The sequence below is a fragment of the Scophthalmus maximus genome, chromosome 2, assembly GCF_022379125.1.
Source record: "Scophthalmus maximus strain ysfricsl-2021 chromosome 2, ASM2237912v1, whole genome shotgun sequence".
Taxonomy (NCBI): domain Eukaryota; kingdom Metazoa; phylum Chordata; class Actinopteri; order Pleuronectiformes; family Scophthalmidae; genus Scophthalmus; species Scophthalmus maximus.
The window spans coordinates 8,500,479-8,519,897 of record NC_061516.1 but is presented as its reverse complement, the minus strand read 5'-3'; the positions used below and the strand labels follow the sequence as shown (position 1 = coordinate 8,519,897).

Genomic DNA, 19,419 nt, shown 5'->3' with positions numbered 1-19,419 from the left:
TGCGAATATTCTCCCGTCGTTTGTTTTTTATAGATCACAGCCTTTGCGTGGGAAGTGGTGTACGTACATTTCCAGCCCCGTTTTGTGCGTGCACCACGTTTATAAATGAGACCCCAGCCCTCAACAGGCAAAGGAGGACATCTTTTAAGACGGAGGAAAAGGACATACTATGAATATGGTGATAAGGCCAGTCGCCTCCTGTCCCTCCAACTCAAACATCAGTCAGCCTCTACATTCATACCTCAAATGTATGACTCCTCTCACTCCCTAACTACCAACCCAGGTAAATCTCTGTCTTCATTTATTTTTATCCTAATCTCTACAAATCTAAACCCTGGGTAAACTACAATACAATGGATCATTTCCTAGATGGCTTAGATATCCCTGCTATAGATTTTAATATCAATCAGGATTTGGACAAACCTATACAATTAGAGGAAATCCCCACTTGCCTTAAATTAATGCAAAATAACAAAACGCCAGGGACTGACCAATCTAATCACTAGAAAACCAGATTCATTATTCTATAGGACAGAGACAAGAGTTTAAATTACATATCTCTGCCAGAAAAACTGACTTTTACAAAAAGTTTTCCCACGCACTTGCCCCTTCATTAGACATTTACAGATCAATTGATACAAGGCTCTCCCAACTTTAAATCAGGCTTTAATTTCACTTATTCCAGAAATAAGATAAGATAATCCTTTATTCGTCCCACAACGGGGAGATCATGTGATACACATTTGTGATCTTTTAGAGACTATTTTCTTCAAAGAAAACCTCTATATACATAAAGATAAAGAAGAAAAAACGAAGAAGATAAATAGGTTCCAAAATAGGTTCTTTTATTTTTTACAAGCCCAGTTAGGACATTAGACCGTACACAATGAGAATGATGCACAAATATATAAAAGAAAAAAATCAACATAAATATGTGTCTATGTACAAGTTATGTACAATATGCATTATAAATGAGAAATGAGTGTGGATTATGTTCTATACCCACTGGCAAGGATCAGACCCTGAGATTGACTGTAAACCCAAGTATCCCCAATATGGGAGCACACGCTGCTTTGCTTTCCTCTCTCATCATACACACCAAAAACAACAATATTGTGTCGCAGATACTGCATACTACCTATTGTGTGCAGTACACACGATAAAGTGAGAGAGAGAGAGAGAGAGAGATTGTGTTAGTTTCTACTGTCCTAAACGAATGCTCCTGTTGCTACATTTTGTAAACTTCAAAGTGAGGAGCATCAACCGAAGGCCTCTCATTCGTCACACTTGTTACAGAGCTACGGAGGCATATAGTCTTTGAAACACTGCTAATTTCTAACACAAAAAAGCGGATTCATCTCGTCTGTGCCCTCTCAGTGACTTCTTACATTTGTTTAGCTGTTACTACCTATCAGGTGGATGAACCCTTTAAAATGCACTTAAAACCAACTGTTAAAAGCAGTGTGCAGTCTATCCAGCCATTTCGCAGGAAGACAGATAGGCTCTCAGTCGTTTAGTTGTAGTGGGTGGAATGTGACAGCTGCTTGAGGCACACCTCAGAGTTACCATCTTCCTCCCAGTCCTCCTCATATTCATCGTCATCTTCACAGTCAGACTCCTCATAAAAGCTAATGGTTGCCTGAATGGGGAAGTTCCTCAGTAAGGCCACTCCGTCACTGTACAGATAGTCAAATGACTTGGATTTGGGCCAGAACAGCCTGTTTTTTGAGAGAAAGAATAAGCTCTTGTTAACAATTGGGTGTGTTTGGCAGTATAAGATCTCGAAATGCATTAAAGTTAAACTACACTTCTCACATGTCTGCAGTGGATTCCATGCATTATTTCTATGCTGACATAAGGTAGTGTCCACATACAGGAATGATACATGTACAAACAGAGATACGGACCTGACAGGGTGCTGGAAGGATTGAGGTTTCCCAGCTGCCACCAAACAGCATGGACATGTAGACCTGGAGTAAGGCTGGGAGAGTCAGAAACACAAGGGAGTGAGTACATACTGTCACATCAATACTCCAATTATTAGTGAATTTTTATTTGTACTCCATATGATTGGATCAGTTACTCTAAACCTTGTGAATTCAGTAATTCAATAATGTTCAAAACCACCTTTGTTTTGGTGCATGGAACATTTTAGGCCATTTCAATAGCTAGAATTGTAACAAAAACACTGACAATAAGAAATTTCTGCTTCTGATGAACCAAGTTGGATATGGTTTACATAGCTTCATAGTGAGTTGAATCTGTCCGGACATCAACTTTACTGTTGTGGTTCCCTCTGTGTGACCACCCCATAGTGTTGCAGCATGTTTTCAGAAAAAAGCTGCTAGCAAGCCAGAAATAGGTGCTCTTCTCTAACTACATTCCACTTGTACTGATGTACTGACTCTGTAAAACAAATTAATTGTCCCTGCTTTACCTTCCATATGTTACATGACAAAAGACAATGCAAGCCTTCATGTCACATGCCAATGCAGTGAAAATAAACCATTATTTGGCTGCAGACTGGTGTTAATTTGCTGCTGTGGTGTCACTCTCTCTGTGTGTGTGTGTGTGTGTGTGTGTGTGTGTGTGTGTGTGTGTGTGTGTGTGTGTGTGTGTGTGTGTGTGTGAACTTCCTGTCAGCATTAGCAGGGATGGGATCTTACCCCCAGCTGCCCTGCAGCTATGGATGTTTCCGCACGTATAAGACATGTATCGCAAGAAATTTTGTTTTTCAGATGTTGTAACTTACACAGGACAGTTTGCTATGTGGGATTCGCTCTGAACCATCCCTGCTGCTGGATAGCCACGGTCTCCAAAGTGCGGGCTGACTGCCAGGAAGGAGAGACAGTATTAAGAACAGAACTAACAATTCACACAACCCACTTTTGAATGGTTCATTAAATAAATCAAATCAAATTAGTCGACACGGAGTCATCATTGACAGGAATCCACCAGACAAAGTGATAGTGACAGACTGAGGACTATTTTCCTTTAACCTTATCATCCTGTCTAGACTTCAATGGTAAAAGTGAACTCTTGAGATGTACAGTAAAACGACTGGAGAACTTATGATAGCCGAATCCTTAAAATCCATTCTGCTCAGGGAAATAATAACGTGTCGCACAGTGAAGAAAATACGTTAAATCCAAATGTGGATTACTGTCATCCAGGAATAACTGTTAGCGGATGAACTGAATCCGGATAAATGGAGGTGTGTTTGGATGTGTGTCAGCGAAAAGCAATTGCTTTAACATAAAGGCATTATAACTACCATTATTATTATTATTGTAACCTATTTCCGGTTAAGGGCTCTTATTATGAAGGGCAGAACGGAAGTGGGGGTGAACATGTTGGGGACTTGATGCTAGGTCGGAAATAAAGTGGATCGTTCCGTGGAGTGGAGTGATCCCGATTCAATCCACTTCCGTTCTGCCCTTCATAATAAGAGGCCTCAACCGGAAATACGTTACAGTATTATCATTAAGACTTAACATTTCAGCCAACAATGCTCCGTCAGTCCACCAGCAGACTGGGACCTACCTGCCGTTTGGGTCCGGGCTGCTGCTCACTCCGCGCGGGTGCGAGCACTGCACCGCGCCGACAGACGCCTGCTTCCGGAGCACGCAAGCGGGACTCATTTTTCAGTACTTCATTCGCGATACTTCAGGCTTCATGAGGCGCTTGTCCGAGCGGGGCAGGTCCGTTCTCTCTGACGCGGGACAAGCCGCGGCGCTGCTGTGCTGAGCGTCCCGATGGCGACGGTCTTTAAAGCAGCAGTGCTGAGAGGGCGTGGTCTTCATGCATCCGCAGCTTGAAGGGGAGGGGCCAGTCCCCTGGCCGCATGATAGGTGGGGATTCTAATATCTTCACTAATCTTTCAAAAAGTGAAGTAGCACACGATTAGTGGTGTTGCATTGTACAGCTCTTGAGCGTAAAACGTATTTTCAAAGTCCAGAATACCCCATAACAACAGAATCGAACCAATACAACATAAATGCAATGGTATGAAACACAGAAAAGAATACGAATCCACAGAAAACTTTAAATATGAAGTGAAAAAGCCAAATTAGGGCAATGCACAGGCAGTCCTGTGAATGTAACATGGTGACAGGTCGCTGAACCGGATTGACTGGAGATTTGATTTTCCACATTTCATCCTTTAACACTAGTTTGTTTGTTTTGTTGTTTATTCAGTCATCATAAAAAACGATAATTTTAAACATATCACAGTTTAAACTCAAACAGTAAATAGTGACTGAAAGGCTTAGGCTGAAGCGAAAGCTTATATATGCCTATCCTAGTTTCTTATTGATTAAATCCACCCACCTCAAAGAAAAAACAAACAAATTCAATAATAATAATAAATTAACCAAGATATAAGTAAAGAAACAAGGAAATAAATGATTCACATTTGCTACCCTTAAAAATAGCATTACCAACCATTTTCTTGAAAATCAAAAATAATCAAAAATAATAATAATAAAGCAACCAAGATATAAGTAAAGAAAGGTTAGCAATAATGCTAGTAGCATTGCATTATAAAAGTGACGACCTTGGAAGCCGCCAACTATAAATCAATAGTGGCCCTGCAGGTCCTGAAACGCATGCTTGTAAAATATGTGGCTTAGGTACTGCAGTTGATGGGAGTATAGATCTTCACAAGAGGTGCGTACTGCTTTTCTTCTCTCAATCTAATTTTCTCCTGTTAATTAGTTTACTGCTGCCCCCTGCCGCCATTCTCACAGATGGTGTCATACTTTTCTCCTCACTGTTTGTACAGACAACCTGGCGGGTGGAGATTTCTCACCTCCTGGAGCGCTGCACTGTTTGGACAAGAGGGGAGGCTTCACACCAAACTGCTCATCCAGAATGGGGGCATCAGGGGGACACACACACATACACACGCGCGCATGCATCTTTAATTTCTGCAGTATCCTTATTCTCAGCGCAATGTACGATGGTACTTATTGTAAGACGCTTTGTACAAAAGCATCTGCTAAAGGAATGTAATGTAATGTACAAGATGCTGTTTAGTTAAAAACACTGACCGTGTGTGCAGCCCGGTACAGTTGGTGTGAGAATCATCACCGGCCGCCTTTTCTAATGGCCACTAGTGTCCCTAATAGTCCGCTCATGTGGGGTATGCAAAGCTGTCAGGAGCCAGCAGGAGCCACATGGCGCCCGCTGAGAGCTAGAGAGTCACACACAGGCGCAAAAAGCACATATGGGCCTGATAATGGACCAAGTAATAGGATTTTAACAGAGATACCTCCATGCACAAACAAAAGCTCCGTCAAATCATCTGCTTCATCTGATCTATGTGAACACGCAAAGATTAGATAAGTTAACAAACACTGCACTGATGTTACAATTAAATGAATATAAGAATGATAGACATATAAGGGATGTAATAGAAAAATAATGGATATTACAGAAGGAGAAGCTAGAACAGGACACTATACAGCAACAGCAGAAATGAAATACTTGGGGTCATCTAATTTCCGATTAACTAGCAGATACCGCTATCCAACGTTTGTGTTTTACTAGATGAAACACTGTCAAAAATAATCCCAACATCACTGAATTTAGTTTGGACTAGATTTGTTATGTGCTTGTGTGCCTTTTTACCCAGAAGATTGAAACCAGTTTTATTTCTGTGCATTCAGGTAGCAGCTTTATGTTTAGCAAGTCAGCCTTCAGGCACAACATCATGAATCCTAAATCCTTTTTTTACTAGGTCTGGTAGTCTTGTTTATCAGAGGTGAAACCAGCTAATTTACATGCAAATATATGCAGTGTAAAACTTAATTTTGTAGCTTCATTTCTTTTGTGAGTCATTTGTGTGTTTCTTATATTTGATCATGAAAAAAAAAGAAAAAAAGGAGATGAAATTTACGTAAAAACTGACAACTCTTTCCGTGGGACCTCTAAAGCGTTTGAATGTCATTTTCTTATATTTTTTAGATCATTCTACAAACCTTACAGAGCTGTCTGTCTGCACATTTGTTTTGTCCATCTAGCCCACCCTCTTCTGTCCGAGGTCATGACCAGTGTGTGTGTGTGTGTGTGCACCCCCGCTGTTTTCACATTTGGTGACAGCACAGTCGTGTGTCCCCCCCCCCCCCCATCCATGCTGAGCAAGGAATGCTGCTTTTCAGTGACCAACTGCTCACATGCAACTGGTGGTAGTGACAGGAGAAACTCACGACTGACGGTGATTCTCTCTGGGAAGGCGCCCTAATATGTGCACTTTTTATCAAATCTCTTGACCAGTGTAAAGTCTGGGATGCAGTACTCAAAGAAGCACAAGTCAGTTTTTTAAATTAATTTCCTTTTTTTTTTAGGTTTTTTGTTTGTGAATTTACATTTGTGGATGTGAAATTTGGCAATAAGTAGGATCAAGTTGATGAGGAAAAATGATTTGTCATCCCTGTTGCTGCGATCATAATGCCAGAGAAAATGTTGTTAACTATGAAGGTTTTCACATCTTTCCACAGTTTGTATGTAAATTCACAAGACCTAAATAAATGGGAAATACTTTCTGGATATGATTCACAAAAAGAAAAATTTACATTGATGTCACTCTTAATCTTGTGCAAAATATGCTTAACAGGGTAAAATCTATGGAGTAACTTGAATGAGACTTATTTTACTTTGTTAGTTAAAAGAAGCTTTTGGACCACACTTTATCCCAGTCCATATTTCTAACAAAGTTACTCCAATAGAACACTGCTGTGGGATTAGAAACTAAGATGTGCTGAAACACAGACCAAATCTTGGCGTTCATACCTTTGTAGAAGGAAAAACTAATTTTACCCAAAGGAAATTGGGTTGGGTCAGGGGGCGACACTGACAAGGGCAGAGAGAGGTCATTCGTCCTAAATAACATGTGGAATTCAGAAGGGATAGCATTGAAAACTATAGAGGATTCTTGCAGTCACTGGTATATTGCATCTAGCGAGAAATTCTGAGTAGTTGTACAGTAACCCTTCTTTATTAAACAGCTGACTCACAAGTATAATACCATTGTTTAACCAATTTTCATAAAATAATGAAAAACAATACCATTTTTGTATACAATATGAATGTTGTTCAAATATAAAATCTCTGCGGAGAGAAATTGAGCTTGTAAATCAGTGCCCATGCCAAAAGAACCTTCTTGTGAAATTTTAATTGGGATGTTGTTGAATATTGTAATTGCAGAGCAGAACGAATTTTAAACCCCCCAAGTGTGAAAAGACGTGATGAGAGATGAAAGTTTTGTTTGTTGGTCTGAATTTGGCTGTCTGGATTGATCTAATTTCATATTAGATTGCGAACGTCGGACTTGGTGATCGGTGGGTTGGGAGGGAGCTGGAGAGTAGGGGTACCGGCTGATGACCTGTATAGGTCCGGGAAGACGGTGCTCTTGCGCTACCCCTCCTTAACTTGATATTCAAACTGACAGGCCAGTATGCAGGTGGATTTGAAGGTGTAAATCCACTAAAAAGTGGCTTATTCTCTGAAGTGTCTTAGTGAGGGACTAGATGCGAAGATTCTATTTAATGGAGCACTTCTAGTGGGCTGTAAAAGTGTGGATCAAGTAGGAAAAGCGAAGAAAATGGGAAAAATAGCAGGGAAAAAGGTTGAAGTGATAATCCCACAGAACAAAAATTTGATTAAAGGTGTCATCTACGGCATTTGTGCTGACGTATCAAAAAGGGAAATCAAGGAAAATCTTAAGGGAGGGGAAGTGAGGGAAGTAAAGTGATTTAGAGCCCGGGGAGGTGGAAATCCCATCTCCCCAGTGTTGTTAACATTTGAAGGAAGTGCTCTCCCATCAAGGGTGTTTGTTGGATGTTTATCATACCAAGTAAAGGAGTTCCAAAGACCACCAATGAGATTATATAAATGTCAGAGATATGGACATATGGGGGCATCATATAGGGGAAACAGATGATGTGCAAAGTGCGGGGGAAATCATGACATCCAGAAGAAGTGGCAATTCCAAAATGCTGCAATTGTGGAAGAAGTAATACGGCTTCATTTAGAGAATGTTGCTATTTTGTTAAAACAAAGCAAGTTCAGGTGGTTAGGGATCAGAAACAAATCTCATATGCGGAAGCCCTTAAAAGAGTGGAGTCAAACAACTGCGCAGGACCGCCTGCCGGCGGGACGGTAGAGTCTCTTCTTCTTCCTGGCACAGCCAGTCAGGAAGTAATAGTAATCAGTAAGGAATCCTTTCTTAGCATTTATAGTTGATGTGATATATGGTACTCGGGAGAGGAAATCGAGATCAGACATTATGATGTTTGGTTCCGAAGCAGCAGTCAGATTCCTGGGTCTAAAGGACTGTGCTCCCCAATCTCTGCATGAGTATATGACAATTGGCAAACAAGGTTGAAAAGGGGGATGAGTTGGAGGAAGGAGTGAACATGGAAGAATGTGACTTCCCTGAGGACATGGGGACATGAGGACATGATGATGTTTAAAGTTTTCATGATGGTTTGTGTGATATCTTCGTATATCAATGATCAGCACTCCTAGTGACTTTAAACAGGAAGCTGGCAGAACATCATAACATGCCCAACGTGGGGGTAAAGCCTCTCCTGCCTCCGGCCATATGCTCTCTCTGCACCTGGCTATACCTGATTCCCTTGTGAATACTCCTAGAGCCCTCTACTGGCCTGGGACTGTAATAACATACAATTAGTCACTTCATGACATCTCTCCCCCTTAGGTCTAAACCACTCCTTGGTTTACAAAACAACTTACCATCAAACAAACAAAAAATGAGATTCAAATGACACATCCTTTCCAAACAACACAATTCTGAACATCTTTGTTGCACACTCCAGTACATTCCCGGTAACGCGGTAAACAAGCGAGTTATCTACTGTAAAAGCTCACAACATAAAGCAAAAGAAAATGTCCCACTTTGGTGTCCTCGACAGAACCTTTATTTCACAAAGGCATTCATATGAGCTGGTGGTCTTGATCTGAACAACTCCTTCGTAGGAGAACCACCAACACAGCTCTCCTCATGTGTTGGAATAGGCAGAGCTGTGTCATCCGCTTGTGAAGAACCTGTGTCCTGTGTCTCCACGCTGGTCACTGGAGGTGGTACTGCTGACTCCTCATCAGGTGTCAAGTCCGGGATCTTGACTGGCAGCTCTTGCTCCTGTCTGCTGAACAGCTGATGCACGTGTCCCCTGACAACTTTACCATTTCCCAACTGCATAGGGAACTGGTCCTGGGATCTCGTGCATCAGTCCTGGTACTCATTTGGGTCCACACACAAAGTTCTTTGTGTAGACAGTGTCTCCAGCCACAAAGTTGTGTTCTTTGGCACGTCTATCATGATAAGCATTTTTGACAAGCTTGTTTTGCTTCCACCTTTTGTTTCAGGTCGGGGTGTATGAGGTCCTGTCTACACCTCAACTTCCTTCCCATCAACATCTCAGCAGGTGACAGTCCAGTTGTTGACTGTGGAGTGATACGATAGCTAAACAAAGCCTTGTTTAACTGGCAGTTTTACATGTTCATTTAAGTATGGGGACATCGTTCTAAATTCAGTTCTGTTCTGTTATTAATGTTCTCCTTGTTATTTTTTTTTGTCATTCATACAAAAGCCTCAGGTGGTGACACCATGGTGAATATGGTGGTTGGGTTTATGGCAACCCCCCCTCTGTGTAGAGGCGAGAATGAACTGTCAAAAGTTCACACCTAACTGCGCATATATCGACGAGTAAGTGAATATAAATGTAACATGTACAGAGAACCAAATACACAACAACTTCTTAAGAGCAGCAGACAATGTAACTCTGGGTAAATACTCTAAAAATATTTCGGGGGTTGTTGATTTATACAGTGATCTCTTTTGCCTTAGAGACCAGCTACTCGAGTCGCACGCCGAGGAGCGTCTCGGATCCATTTATTTAATTCAGATTAGACAAACTAAAACGATTGAGAAGATATGAGTAGTTCTTTATTTATTTTTAATACACATGCTGGTGCACACTCCGTACCGATTGGTGGCGGTAATGCATGCATTCGTTGTTTGCCAAGCGCCAAAAACACCTCAAGAAGAAGAACGATAACAGAAGTCGTTTCACGACAGTCCAGATCGACAGTCGGCACAGGATGCCGGCGCAAACACCTAAAGAAGAAGACCGATAACAGAAGTCGTTTTACGACAGTCGGCACAGGATGCCGGCGCAAACACCTCAAGAAGAAGAACGATAACAGAAGTCGTTTTTACGACAGTCCCGATCGACAGTCGGCACAGGATGCCGGCGCAAACACCTCAAGAAGAAGAACGATAACAGAAGTCGTTTTTACGACAGTCCCGATCGACAGTCGGCACAGGATGCCGGCGTGTTTGCGGACTTCAGCGTGGGGTCTCGCTGCCGTTGAGTTCCTATGCAGAAAGAGACAGTCAGTCGCGCGGTGCGCCAAAGCAGCGTATCATTTCAACGGCAGTGTTCTGCAGGGAAGCGTATTGTCGAGCAGGGTTATTTTTCAATCTTCCACCGCGGGTTCCAGATTCGGCTCCGGTTTTGACGTGCGGGTGCCCAGGAAACACAGCATGTTGTCTACCGCGATGTCGCAGAGGATGGTGTGGGTGGACCTCGAGGCAAGTCACTGGACCTTAACCACAGACTGTATCTAACGGAAGGACTCGACACGGAGCCGTTATGTTATTTTAACACGAGGTTTGATCATGTTGGATAAAGCTGCACTCACCAGAGGCAGATGTTGTTGGGCCTTTCAATGTGCGAGTCCCGCTCCTATGTGTATGAAGGTACATATGTTGCAAAATGCAAGCGCCTGCAGACTGGATTTGTCAACTTGCAGAATACATGTGTGAGAGCTATGAACCTGTATGTTGACATTTTCACTCACAGAAAATATTCACAAATGTACAGATTCATATGCACATGAATACAATGACAGCTGCGGGTGAACCCAGATCAAAACGTTACCCGAGTGATGACGTAATGTATCAATGTGTCAGACACCGGCACGTTACGTGGGCGTGGTTTAGGGTGATGGGCGGAGTTTTGCAGTGGAGAGATCCAATCCAACTCCTGTGAAGAGTTATATTTTCTTAAATAGTGAACCTGATTCCTGTTCGTGCAGGAATTTTTAGTAAAAGAACCAATTTGTATAAAATTATGAACAGATTATTTCCTGAGGATATTGCAATATATCAGATGGTTCTTCCTCATATTCTTAAAACCATAATTCTGTCTGTATTCTGATTTCAATTCAACTTGCACTATCATACTTGTGTTCTTCAGACATATATATATATTATATTTAAGAGCAGCAGAGAGGCTACTATCCACTGCTTCTTAATAATCCCACTCATGTTAAATATTGCCCTGTGTGTCACTAAATGAAGGTAATTATAGTGGAGCTGCTTGTGGATTTTGACCGCCGCCGCTAAATTATTATAACTTTGTATGGGCTACAGCTTATCTATGGATGGGAACAGAAACCCGGTGTTAAACGGACCACAGCGCTAAATTATGAAAGACGGTAGTATCAATAAGCACTGTATAAATGAGATGACTAAATGGGGTTTTAGTTGTACATAATGGTAAAGACACCAAGTCCAGTTACCTTTCATTTTGCAGACATACGACATGCCGTCGACTACAGTGTCACATCGTGGTATATGTGGTTGGTAGGACCCATAAGGAATCTGTCTGTTTAACTTATTCTTCTTTGTGCTTGCATCTCAAAATGTCTGAATGGCACAGTTTTCCATGATGGTTACTGAATAAAAGATGCTGCTTTAATGCAAAATGGCAGATGCAAGCCAATATCAGAAAAATAAGTCTATGTTATTCTTTCTTTTTTAGATGACCGGTCTCAACATTGAGGAGGACCAGATCATTGAAATGGCATGCATTATCACAGACTCTGACCTGAACATTTTGGCTGAGGTAACATAAACCTAAACACCCCTGGACTGCCTCTTGTTCTGTATCTGTTGTGTGAATTAAGCTCCTCTGTTCTCGGATTTTAGGGGCCCAATTTGATCATTAACCAGCCAGATGAGTTGCTTGATGGGATGTCAGAGTGGTGTAAAGAGCATCATGGGAAGGTAAGATATAAGAGAGGCTATATCTTCCGGTGTCATCAGAGGTTCTGTTTCTTTTTTCTTCTCGCGTGCAGTTGCGTTGTATTTTCATAGCTTTGGCTAAAAGCTAACGCATTAAAACTTCTAATAAATCTCCGATGCTGGAAGCCCTGTGACCGTGTCGGTCAGAGCAGTGACCTCTTGTTCGTCCTCCAAGGGCTGCGTTGGCACTTGTATGGTACGGTAGCATTTTACTCCACCTCTCCCGGTGTAAGGTATGTGATTCACAATATTTTTTTCACCTGTATTAAGTTTGTGGCTATGTTTCGCCGAAACTAATTTTTTACAGCGGTTAAGAACCCTGACAGTGACGGCAGCATCTGCGCTCCCTTCTCCTGGTATTAGGTTGTTTGCTGGTATTACGTTGATGTATTACTTTACATCAAGTTAGTGGCTCTGTTTTGCTGAAACTAACTTTCTGACAGCGGATTACAAACCTGATGGTGACGGCAGCGCTTGTGCTCCCTTCTCCCGGTATAAAGTTGTGTGGTTTACTTTACATTAAGTGAGTGGCTCTGTTTCGCGAATGTCGCTGGTTGAATCCTCGGTGGATGACTCTTCACCAGGCCACTTGCCGTCAGCCCAACCTGGGCATTCAAAACGTCGGGCTGAGGCTGCTGCTGCCTGTCCCCTGATGCAGTGCTGCGACTGACTGTCAGGTGCCTTCTACCCCAATGTCGGGTCACGGACGACCTTCTCACAAGGGCTTACGATGCTGGAGCTTGTGCCGGCCGAATTGGCAATTCCTTGGCTCACCTCATGTTTGCCCTCTGCAGTGTCGAGGCTTCCACCTTTAGCCTTAACCATGCAGCGTTACAGGCTTTCGCCCTCATTTCGCGCAGTCACCTCTGACAGAGGCGTGTAGGAAGACCCTCCGTAGTGTCCCCATGGAACCAGGGGAGCTGTTCGGTTCGGTTGCACTGGAGGCGTTGCAACGGGACACCAGGCGGCGGCTTTCGAGTCTCAGCAGAAGCAGGCCCGAGAAAGATGCCTTGCGTTCTAAAAATAGATTTAGAAAATCGAGTACTCAAGTACAATTGATATGATCCCTCGATCTTGGAATTTACTACTCGTGCCCATCCCTAGTTAAGTGTTTTACCCAAGGACACATCGGCATGCGGACTGGGGGAAGCTGTGATTAACTGCCGACCGTCGTGTTAGTGGCTGACCGTCTTTACCTACTGAGCCACAGCCGCCCAACACATAAACTCCCAATATTTCCACAGAATTTTGTCTGGACATACTCCGGAGTTAGCCATTCACATATGACGAAAGCAGCAGGAGATGTTCCAAGTCAGGCACGTTCCCAACAGCAGGATAATCTCCGGATCATTCTGTTGTGTCTGGAGGCCCTGAAAACTCTGCTGTGGAAAGCAGTGTTTTTAATTACAGTCATCAACAAGCCACACACTCCCTGGGAATTATCTGGAGAATCTACTGCTGTATTCTCATATGGGCGGTAAAGGGAACCCCTCTCCCCGACAGAAAACTCTGCTCTGCTCCTAAAACCCCGAGTCAGTAGTCCGTGCGATGAAGTGCATAAGACATGCCCAGAGGCTAGTCTTGACTCCGCCTAATAAAGCCAGGTAAAGCAAAGCAGGGTCAATCACAAAAAAGGAGTCCAGCTGGCCAATCAGAGCAGACAGTGCTTCGTCGGGAGGGGGGCCTTAAAGAGACAGAAGCTGAAAGTGTTTCAGAAAGAGGCTGGAAAGAGGAGCTGCAGAAATGGACAGTATGAGGAAACTTGTGTATTTTCTGAGCATATAAACCTTTTGAGTAATTAAAATGATGAAGCTAAATATGGGGCTGCACGGTGGTGTAGTGGTTAGCACCTTCGCCTCACAGCAAGAAGGTTCTGGGTTCATATCCCGGTTCAACCAGGGCCTTTCTGTGTGGAGTTTGCATGTGTGGGTTCTCTCCGGGTTCTCCAAAGACATGCAGAATGGGGTTAGGTTCATTGGAGACTCTAAATTGACCGTAGGTGTGAATGTGAGAGTGAATGATTGTCCGTGTCTGTATGTGGCCCTGCGATAGGCTGGCGACCTGTCCAGGGTGAACCCCGCCTCTCGCCCAATGTTAGCTGGGATTGGCTCCAGCGACCCCCCGCGACCCTTAAATGGATAAAGCGGTAGACGATGAATGAATGAATGAAAGCTAAATATGGCATATATAGATATATAATACATACATGATACATGTCTCATATTCAATTCAATTCAATTTTATTTGTATATATCGCCAAATCACAACATACATTGTCTGAAGAGACTTTACATAGTGAGGTCAATATCGCAATATTACAGGGAAAACCCAACAAATCCCACAAAATATATTCACTACATTTCTCTTCTGTTGTTATTTCACTTAACTAAGCAAAAGTTAAAGAAAAAAAAACTTTCAAAGGGACACACACAAGGGGGTCTTTGGAATATTTATAGGGGTGCTTGGCTGAAATCTTTTTTAATTGTGTCTTAGTCAGGACTGACGCAGGCTGTACAGGACAGTAAAATCATCCTGGAACAAGCAGAATATGAGTTCCTGTCTTTCATCAGACAGCATACCCCACCTGGACAGTGTCCCCTTGCTGGTGAGTTATGTTTTTGCACAAGCAGCGGAACTGTGATATTATTCAACTGGTTTGGCTTTGACAGTCGTGTCCAATGATTTCTCCCCCTGCAGGTAACTCTGTGCATGCAGACAAGAGGTTCCTGGATAAGCACATGCCACAGTTTATGCACCACCTTCATTACAGAATCATTGATGTCAGCACCATCAAGGAGCTTTGCAGGTCAGTGTTTGTCGTGACTCTTTGTAGGTCAGCGAAGTGTCTGTTGTTTACTGTTGTGCAAAGTTATGTCAGCTTTGACATTCTACTAGGGCTGAACGATTAATCGTTTTCCAATCGAAATTGCAATTTGAAACAGCACAAATTGCAACGGCTGCGATTTATAATATATAATGCAGCTCATCTGACCCAGGGTTTATACTTTGCTGTCAATGGTTTTACATATTCATGTCGCCCTCCTCGTAAGACAGTCATGCCAGAAATGCAGAGCTCCTCTTGTACTAGTCATTCTCAACAATCAGAAGTTGCCAAAGGCGACTGCGTATATGCCCACTAACAACACAAATGTGAATCCAAAGAAAAACGTTGCATTAGTGGAGTGGCCTCCCCGGAGCCAGAAGCAACGTTGGACAATTTAGTCCTGAAGAAAAGCCGCACTTCTGTGATACGGGACTATTTTGGGTTTGAGTCGTCAGATGTCTAACAAAAGAAGGTATTGTGCATATTGGAGTAGCTCCTAGCTAACTATAGCTAATGCTACATGCTGCCAGAGCTATGTAGAGAGTGTTGTCATCACTGGAGTGTAATGTTAAACTAGGCACCTGTGGTGATGTTTATGTTGCACTTGGCAACTATTTCAGTAAATAGCTCTGGCACTGACATCTGTGTTGTGATTCAGTCCGGTAGGTACCAGCCGTGTAGAAACCGGTGACTTAACTCACCTTCAACAGAAAACTCTGTTGGCTCACCGACAGCCGACACTGCTCCAATCTGCAGACACTTTCTGTTATGCCAGTCCGTGGGACAGCATTGATAGGCTGAAAAAAAAATGGTGAATATTGATGCCGATAATCGGTTGATCCCTAGTAGGTAAGCCATGATATTGAAATCCTCTATAAACATGAGTATGCCTAATGGGTACTAGTCCTGCTCATCTCATTGAGGCCTTGTTATAGCTAGACCAATAAGCGTCTTTACCTTTCATTGGTTTGCATGTCAAAGGCCCAGGTTTAATATTGCTTTGCTGAGTAGGTTTTGTAAATCAGTTTGTCTATTCTATTGGTAGTTCATTAGTTCATTAAGAAATCAAAAAGGGTATAGCACTCTCAATATGATAAGTTTAATTCAGAAAAAGATTATTTTGTGATTGCTTTTGTCCCTTTCACTTTCAGACGGTGGTTTCCAGAGGAATACAAGATGACACCTCATAAGAAATCCTCCCACAGGTAAACAGCAAGAAAACCTTATCAATGTATAGGCTTGGCGTGAAAAGATAAGAAGTAAATAGAACTCCTGCTGCAAACTGAAATAAATCTGAACCTTTCCCACTCCCCCACACCGTTCTTGTAAACTAATTGTTAGGCTTTATAAAGCATGTACACAGCTCTCATAAAGCGCATTAAGACACACTTGCAGAATGTAACAAAATAAGAATCTACAACCTTGTCCAGTTGCTATGGATTCAATGGCATTTTGGATAAAATAACCTTTATTTAAACCTGTCTGCTCAGGTTTCTTGCCTAATCAGACTTATTTTCAGGTTAATTGGCATGCTCGATAATTAAGTGCATTGTGATCACAACTTACAACTGTAAAACCTGCAAAAATAAGATCCAAGTTGAAATTAATAAAAAAACATCCTTTCATTTTGGTCTGAAGTTACTTTTGAGATTCAGAAGAACACATAAGAATACATAAGAATACAGTAATATCTCTGTTTTTCTCCTTCAGAGCGCTGGGCGACATACAGGAGAGCATAAAAGAGCTGCAGTACTACCAAGCCAACATCTTCAAAGCAACTTTAAAGGAGAAGAAGCACATGCTTGTAGAAAATGGCAACAGCAACAAAATGTAGCACACATGAATGAGACTACAGTTGTTGTGTCGGTGCATTTCCTGAAGTTTACCGTTTCATCATTGAATGTGATTTAAGTGACTGTCATAATTGATTTGAGTTTTTATTCATATTTAGCTGTCCATTGACATTTGAAAATTACCTCTGCTAGTTAGCAGTTTTGTATTTCAACATCTACGAGGATAAGTGACTACACACAGCAATCACACAAAATGAGTGTGTGTAACAGGTGTGCCTGGCCTAAACATGATTAAATCTGGCTGGGTGACATCCGCTAACATCTGTGTGATCTGCGTTGTGTTCTGTGTTCTGTGCTGATTGAAGGAAGGACCCGGACCACAATGGCTACTGGTTGCTCCTTTACTGGCAACTGCCTGGAGACGATGTCTGTATAACTATATAAAACAGAAATGCTCTGTAACACTCCAGGACAGACAGAATACACAAACTGTCAAATTAGCTAAGAAATTTACCTAAAGCTTTGGTAGGATTTGGATTGTCCTTCCTTTCGTCTTTTCCTATTTCCTATTCCTTGACCTCAATGGAAAAGGTCATGAGGTCAAGAAAAGATGTAAAAGAGATCTCATAAGAATTAGGAAAAGCTGACCGCTGATCAGAGAATCTGAATCGACTTTCACTATACTACATCATTATGCGAAGGCGGATAGTATTGACGAGCATCTGTCTTGGTGAAACTACATTTCCGAAGCTGGACTTCAAAAAACGCAGCATTTTGTGTTTTACCACCGTGTGACATAAGGTGTAAATGCAATGGTAACTTACATGATGAAATGCGTCTCTTCTGGGTTATATTCATTCTCTGTTACTTCTACCTATAGTTCGGTTTTAATCGTCTACGTGTGTGCATGATGCGTCACATTAAATATTGCTGCCGCGATGAATTGTGGAAAGCAAATTTGACTATTCGACTGCACCCCTGAAACGACCTGGAAGTATTTTTCTTCGGCAGCCACGATAAAAGCAGTTTGAATTCTTTAAATGCCTAGGAAATGTGCTACAACGCCTCCTTTCCTATCTCCTTTAGCATAGGGTACACTGGACTTCCCTATGCAATAGGAAAGGAGAAAGGGACACAACACAATTCATTGCGGCAGCAATATTTAACGTGACATAAATGATTAAATCCGAAGTAAAAGAATATTATGAATATGACCAAGAAGGAACGCAAGCCATCATGTAAGTTACCTTTGCTTATGAAGCATGTCCATCTAATGTAATACGGTAGATGGGATTATGTTGATAAGTACGAGTGGACAGGAGCGTCAGGAGATAAATGACAACCTTTTCCTTTCAGTTTTGTAGCCTATTTATATATATATCCACCGTGGCATAATTACGTCCCCTCCTGGGAGACCGAGTTTACTGGATCTAAAAGAGGACCAGAGTGATCCTTAAAATCCACAGCCAGGAAAGTGGCAGGAAAAGGGTCCTCTGTGTTTGGCGACAATCCATCAGTGAACGTTTTTAAAAGCAGGATCACGATCCCCGAAGGCTCGGCAGCCTCTTCTGCCACCGCGGGCAGCGGAGCGCCCCCCGGCACCTTGGCAACCACCTCAGCCGGAGCCAAGGCAGCCCCGGGGCTGTTGAGCACCTTAAAGGCCTTTGGTACATAACCTGTTAATAGGGATACATTGATCTGATCTAATATGGAACTATTGATTAAAGGTAATACATCCTTAAATAGCCTTGATGGAATAGGATCTAAAGGAAAGGTTGATGGCTTGGATGAAGTGACCAGTGAAGTCAGCTCAGTCAGATCTATAGGGGAAAAGCATTCTAAATATAAAGTAGGCGATACTGTTGGTTCTGAGTCTACTGTACTGGACAGTGTGTCTGTGCTGTTAGTGGGAAGAAGCTGATATTTTCTCTAATGGTAATAATCTTATTAGAAAAGAAGCTCATGAAATCATTGCTACTAAGAGTTGGAGGAATAGACTGTTCAGTAGAGCTTCGACTCTCTGTCAGCGTGTCAACAGTGCTGATGAGGAACCTGGGCTTGTTTTTATTTCCTCTATTAGTGAAGAATAATAATTGGTTCTGGCATTTCGGAGGGCTTTCTTATATGTAATTAAACTATTTTTCCAGGGGGGCAACAGTGTAGAGTGTGGAACATAGTGTGGCTGCTGCACTATGAACAACATCATCAATTTGGGAGTAAAGTTTGAATAACTATCCTGCACTGTATCGACACATGGCAGTAGAGTAAATAACGATGGAACTTTTTCTTTGAATTTACTTTAAGTCAGAACCTTTGGGTCATAACTGTTCTTTGTTTTTGTTGTGTTAACAATAGGGATGTCAAATGTTGGGGATTGGGATGTTTAATAATCCATTTTAGCTCACTACAACTGAGCCCTTTTACCCTCAGGGGTGCATAAACTACAGTTATGAACTTATTTTAAAAATACGAAACTGTGAAATTATTATCTGTAATCGGTATCGGTATCGGCCATGAGAAGCAGGTAATTATCGGTTATCGGTATCAGCTGAAAAAAACCATATCATGCATCCCTAATTCACTACATTCTTTCATTACACTAAATTAATCCTGTCTACTGACATTATAGTTACATGCTATTCCGCAGTTTAACCTGTAGGTGGTTCTCTATGCATACAATGGGGGTC

At 42.1% G+C, this 19,419-nt stretch overlaps 2 protein-coding genes across 2 annotated transcripts; one reads left to right on the top strand and one right to left on the bottom strand.

The window, feature by feature from the left end:
- Positions 1-824: 824 nt before the first annotated feature.
- ripply3 (ripply transcriptional repressor 3) lies at positions 825-3,683 on the bottom strand. Its single transcript, XM_035627056.2, has 4 exons — positions 3,544-3,683; positions 2,753-2,831; positions 1,908-1,981; positions 825-1,718 (listed from the first exon to the last, which is right to left on the bottom strand). The coding sequence occupies exons 1-4, from the start codon at positions 3,639-3,641 to the stop codon at positions 1,514-1,516; spliced, it is 456 nt and encodes a 151-aa protein (XP_035482949.1). The 5' UTR covers positions 3,642-3,683; the 3' UTR covers positions 825-1,513.
- Positions 3,684-10,114: 6,431 nt separating this feature from the next.
- On the top strand, positions 10,115-17,051 carry smfn (small fragment nuclease). Its single transcript, XM_035626860.2, has 7 exons — positions 10,115-10,618; positions 11,853-11,936; positions 12,020-12,097; positions 14,609-14,720; positions 14,813-14,921; positions 16,091-16,144; positions 16,650-17,051. The coding sequence occupies exons 1-7, from the start codon at positions 10,352-10,354 to the stop codon at positions 16,771-16,773; spliced, it is 828 nt and encodes a 275-aa protein (XP_035482753.2). The 5' UTR covers positions 10,115-10,351; the 3' UTR covers positions 16,774-17,051.
- The last annotated feature ends 2,368 nt before the right edge of the window (positions 17,052-19,419 follow it).

Excerpts from the sequence above, each read along its gene's own strand:
- smfn (XM_035626860.2), top strand. The coding sequence starts at position 10,352 with ATGCCGGCGTGTTTGCGGACTTCAGCGTGGGGTCTCGCTGCCGTTGAG. Across the intron at positions 10,619-11,852 it reads TGGTGTGGGTGGACCTCGAG|ATGACCGGTCTCAACATTGA; the intron begins GCAAGTCACTGG and ends TTTCTTTTTTAG. Across the intron at positions 14,721-14,812 it reads TGGACAGTGTCCCCTTGCTG|GTAACTCTGTGCATGCAGAC; the intron begins GTGAGTTATGTT and ends CTCCCCCTGCAG.
- ripply3 (XM_035627056.2), bottom strand. The coding sequence starts at position 3,641 with ATGAGTCCCGCTTGCGTGCTCCGGAAGCAGGCGTCTGTCGGCGCGGTG. Across the intron at positions 1,982-2,752 it reads CACATAGCAAACTGTCCTGT|CCTTACTCCAGGTCTACATG; the intron begins GTAAGTTACAAC and ends TGACTCTCCCAG. Across the intron at positions 1,719-1,907 it reads TCCTTCCAGCACCCTGTCAG|GCTGTTCTGGCCCAAATCCA; the intron begins GTCCGTATCTCT and ends CTCAAAAAACAG.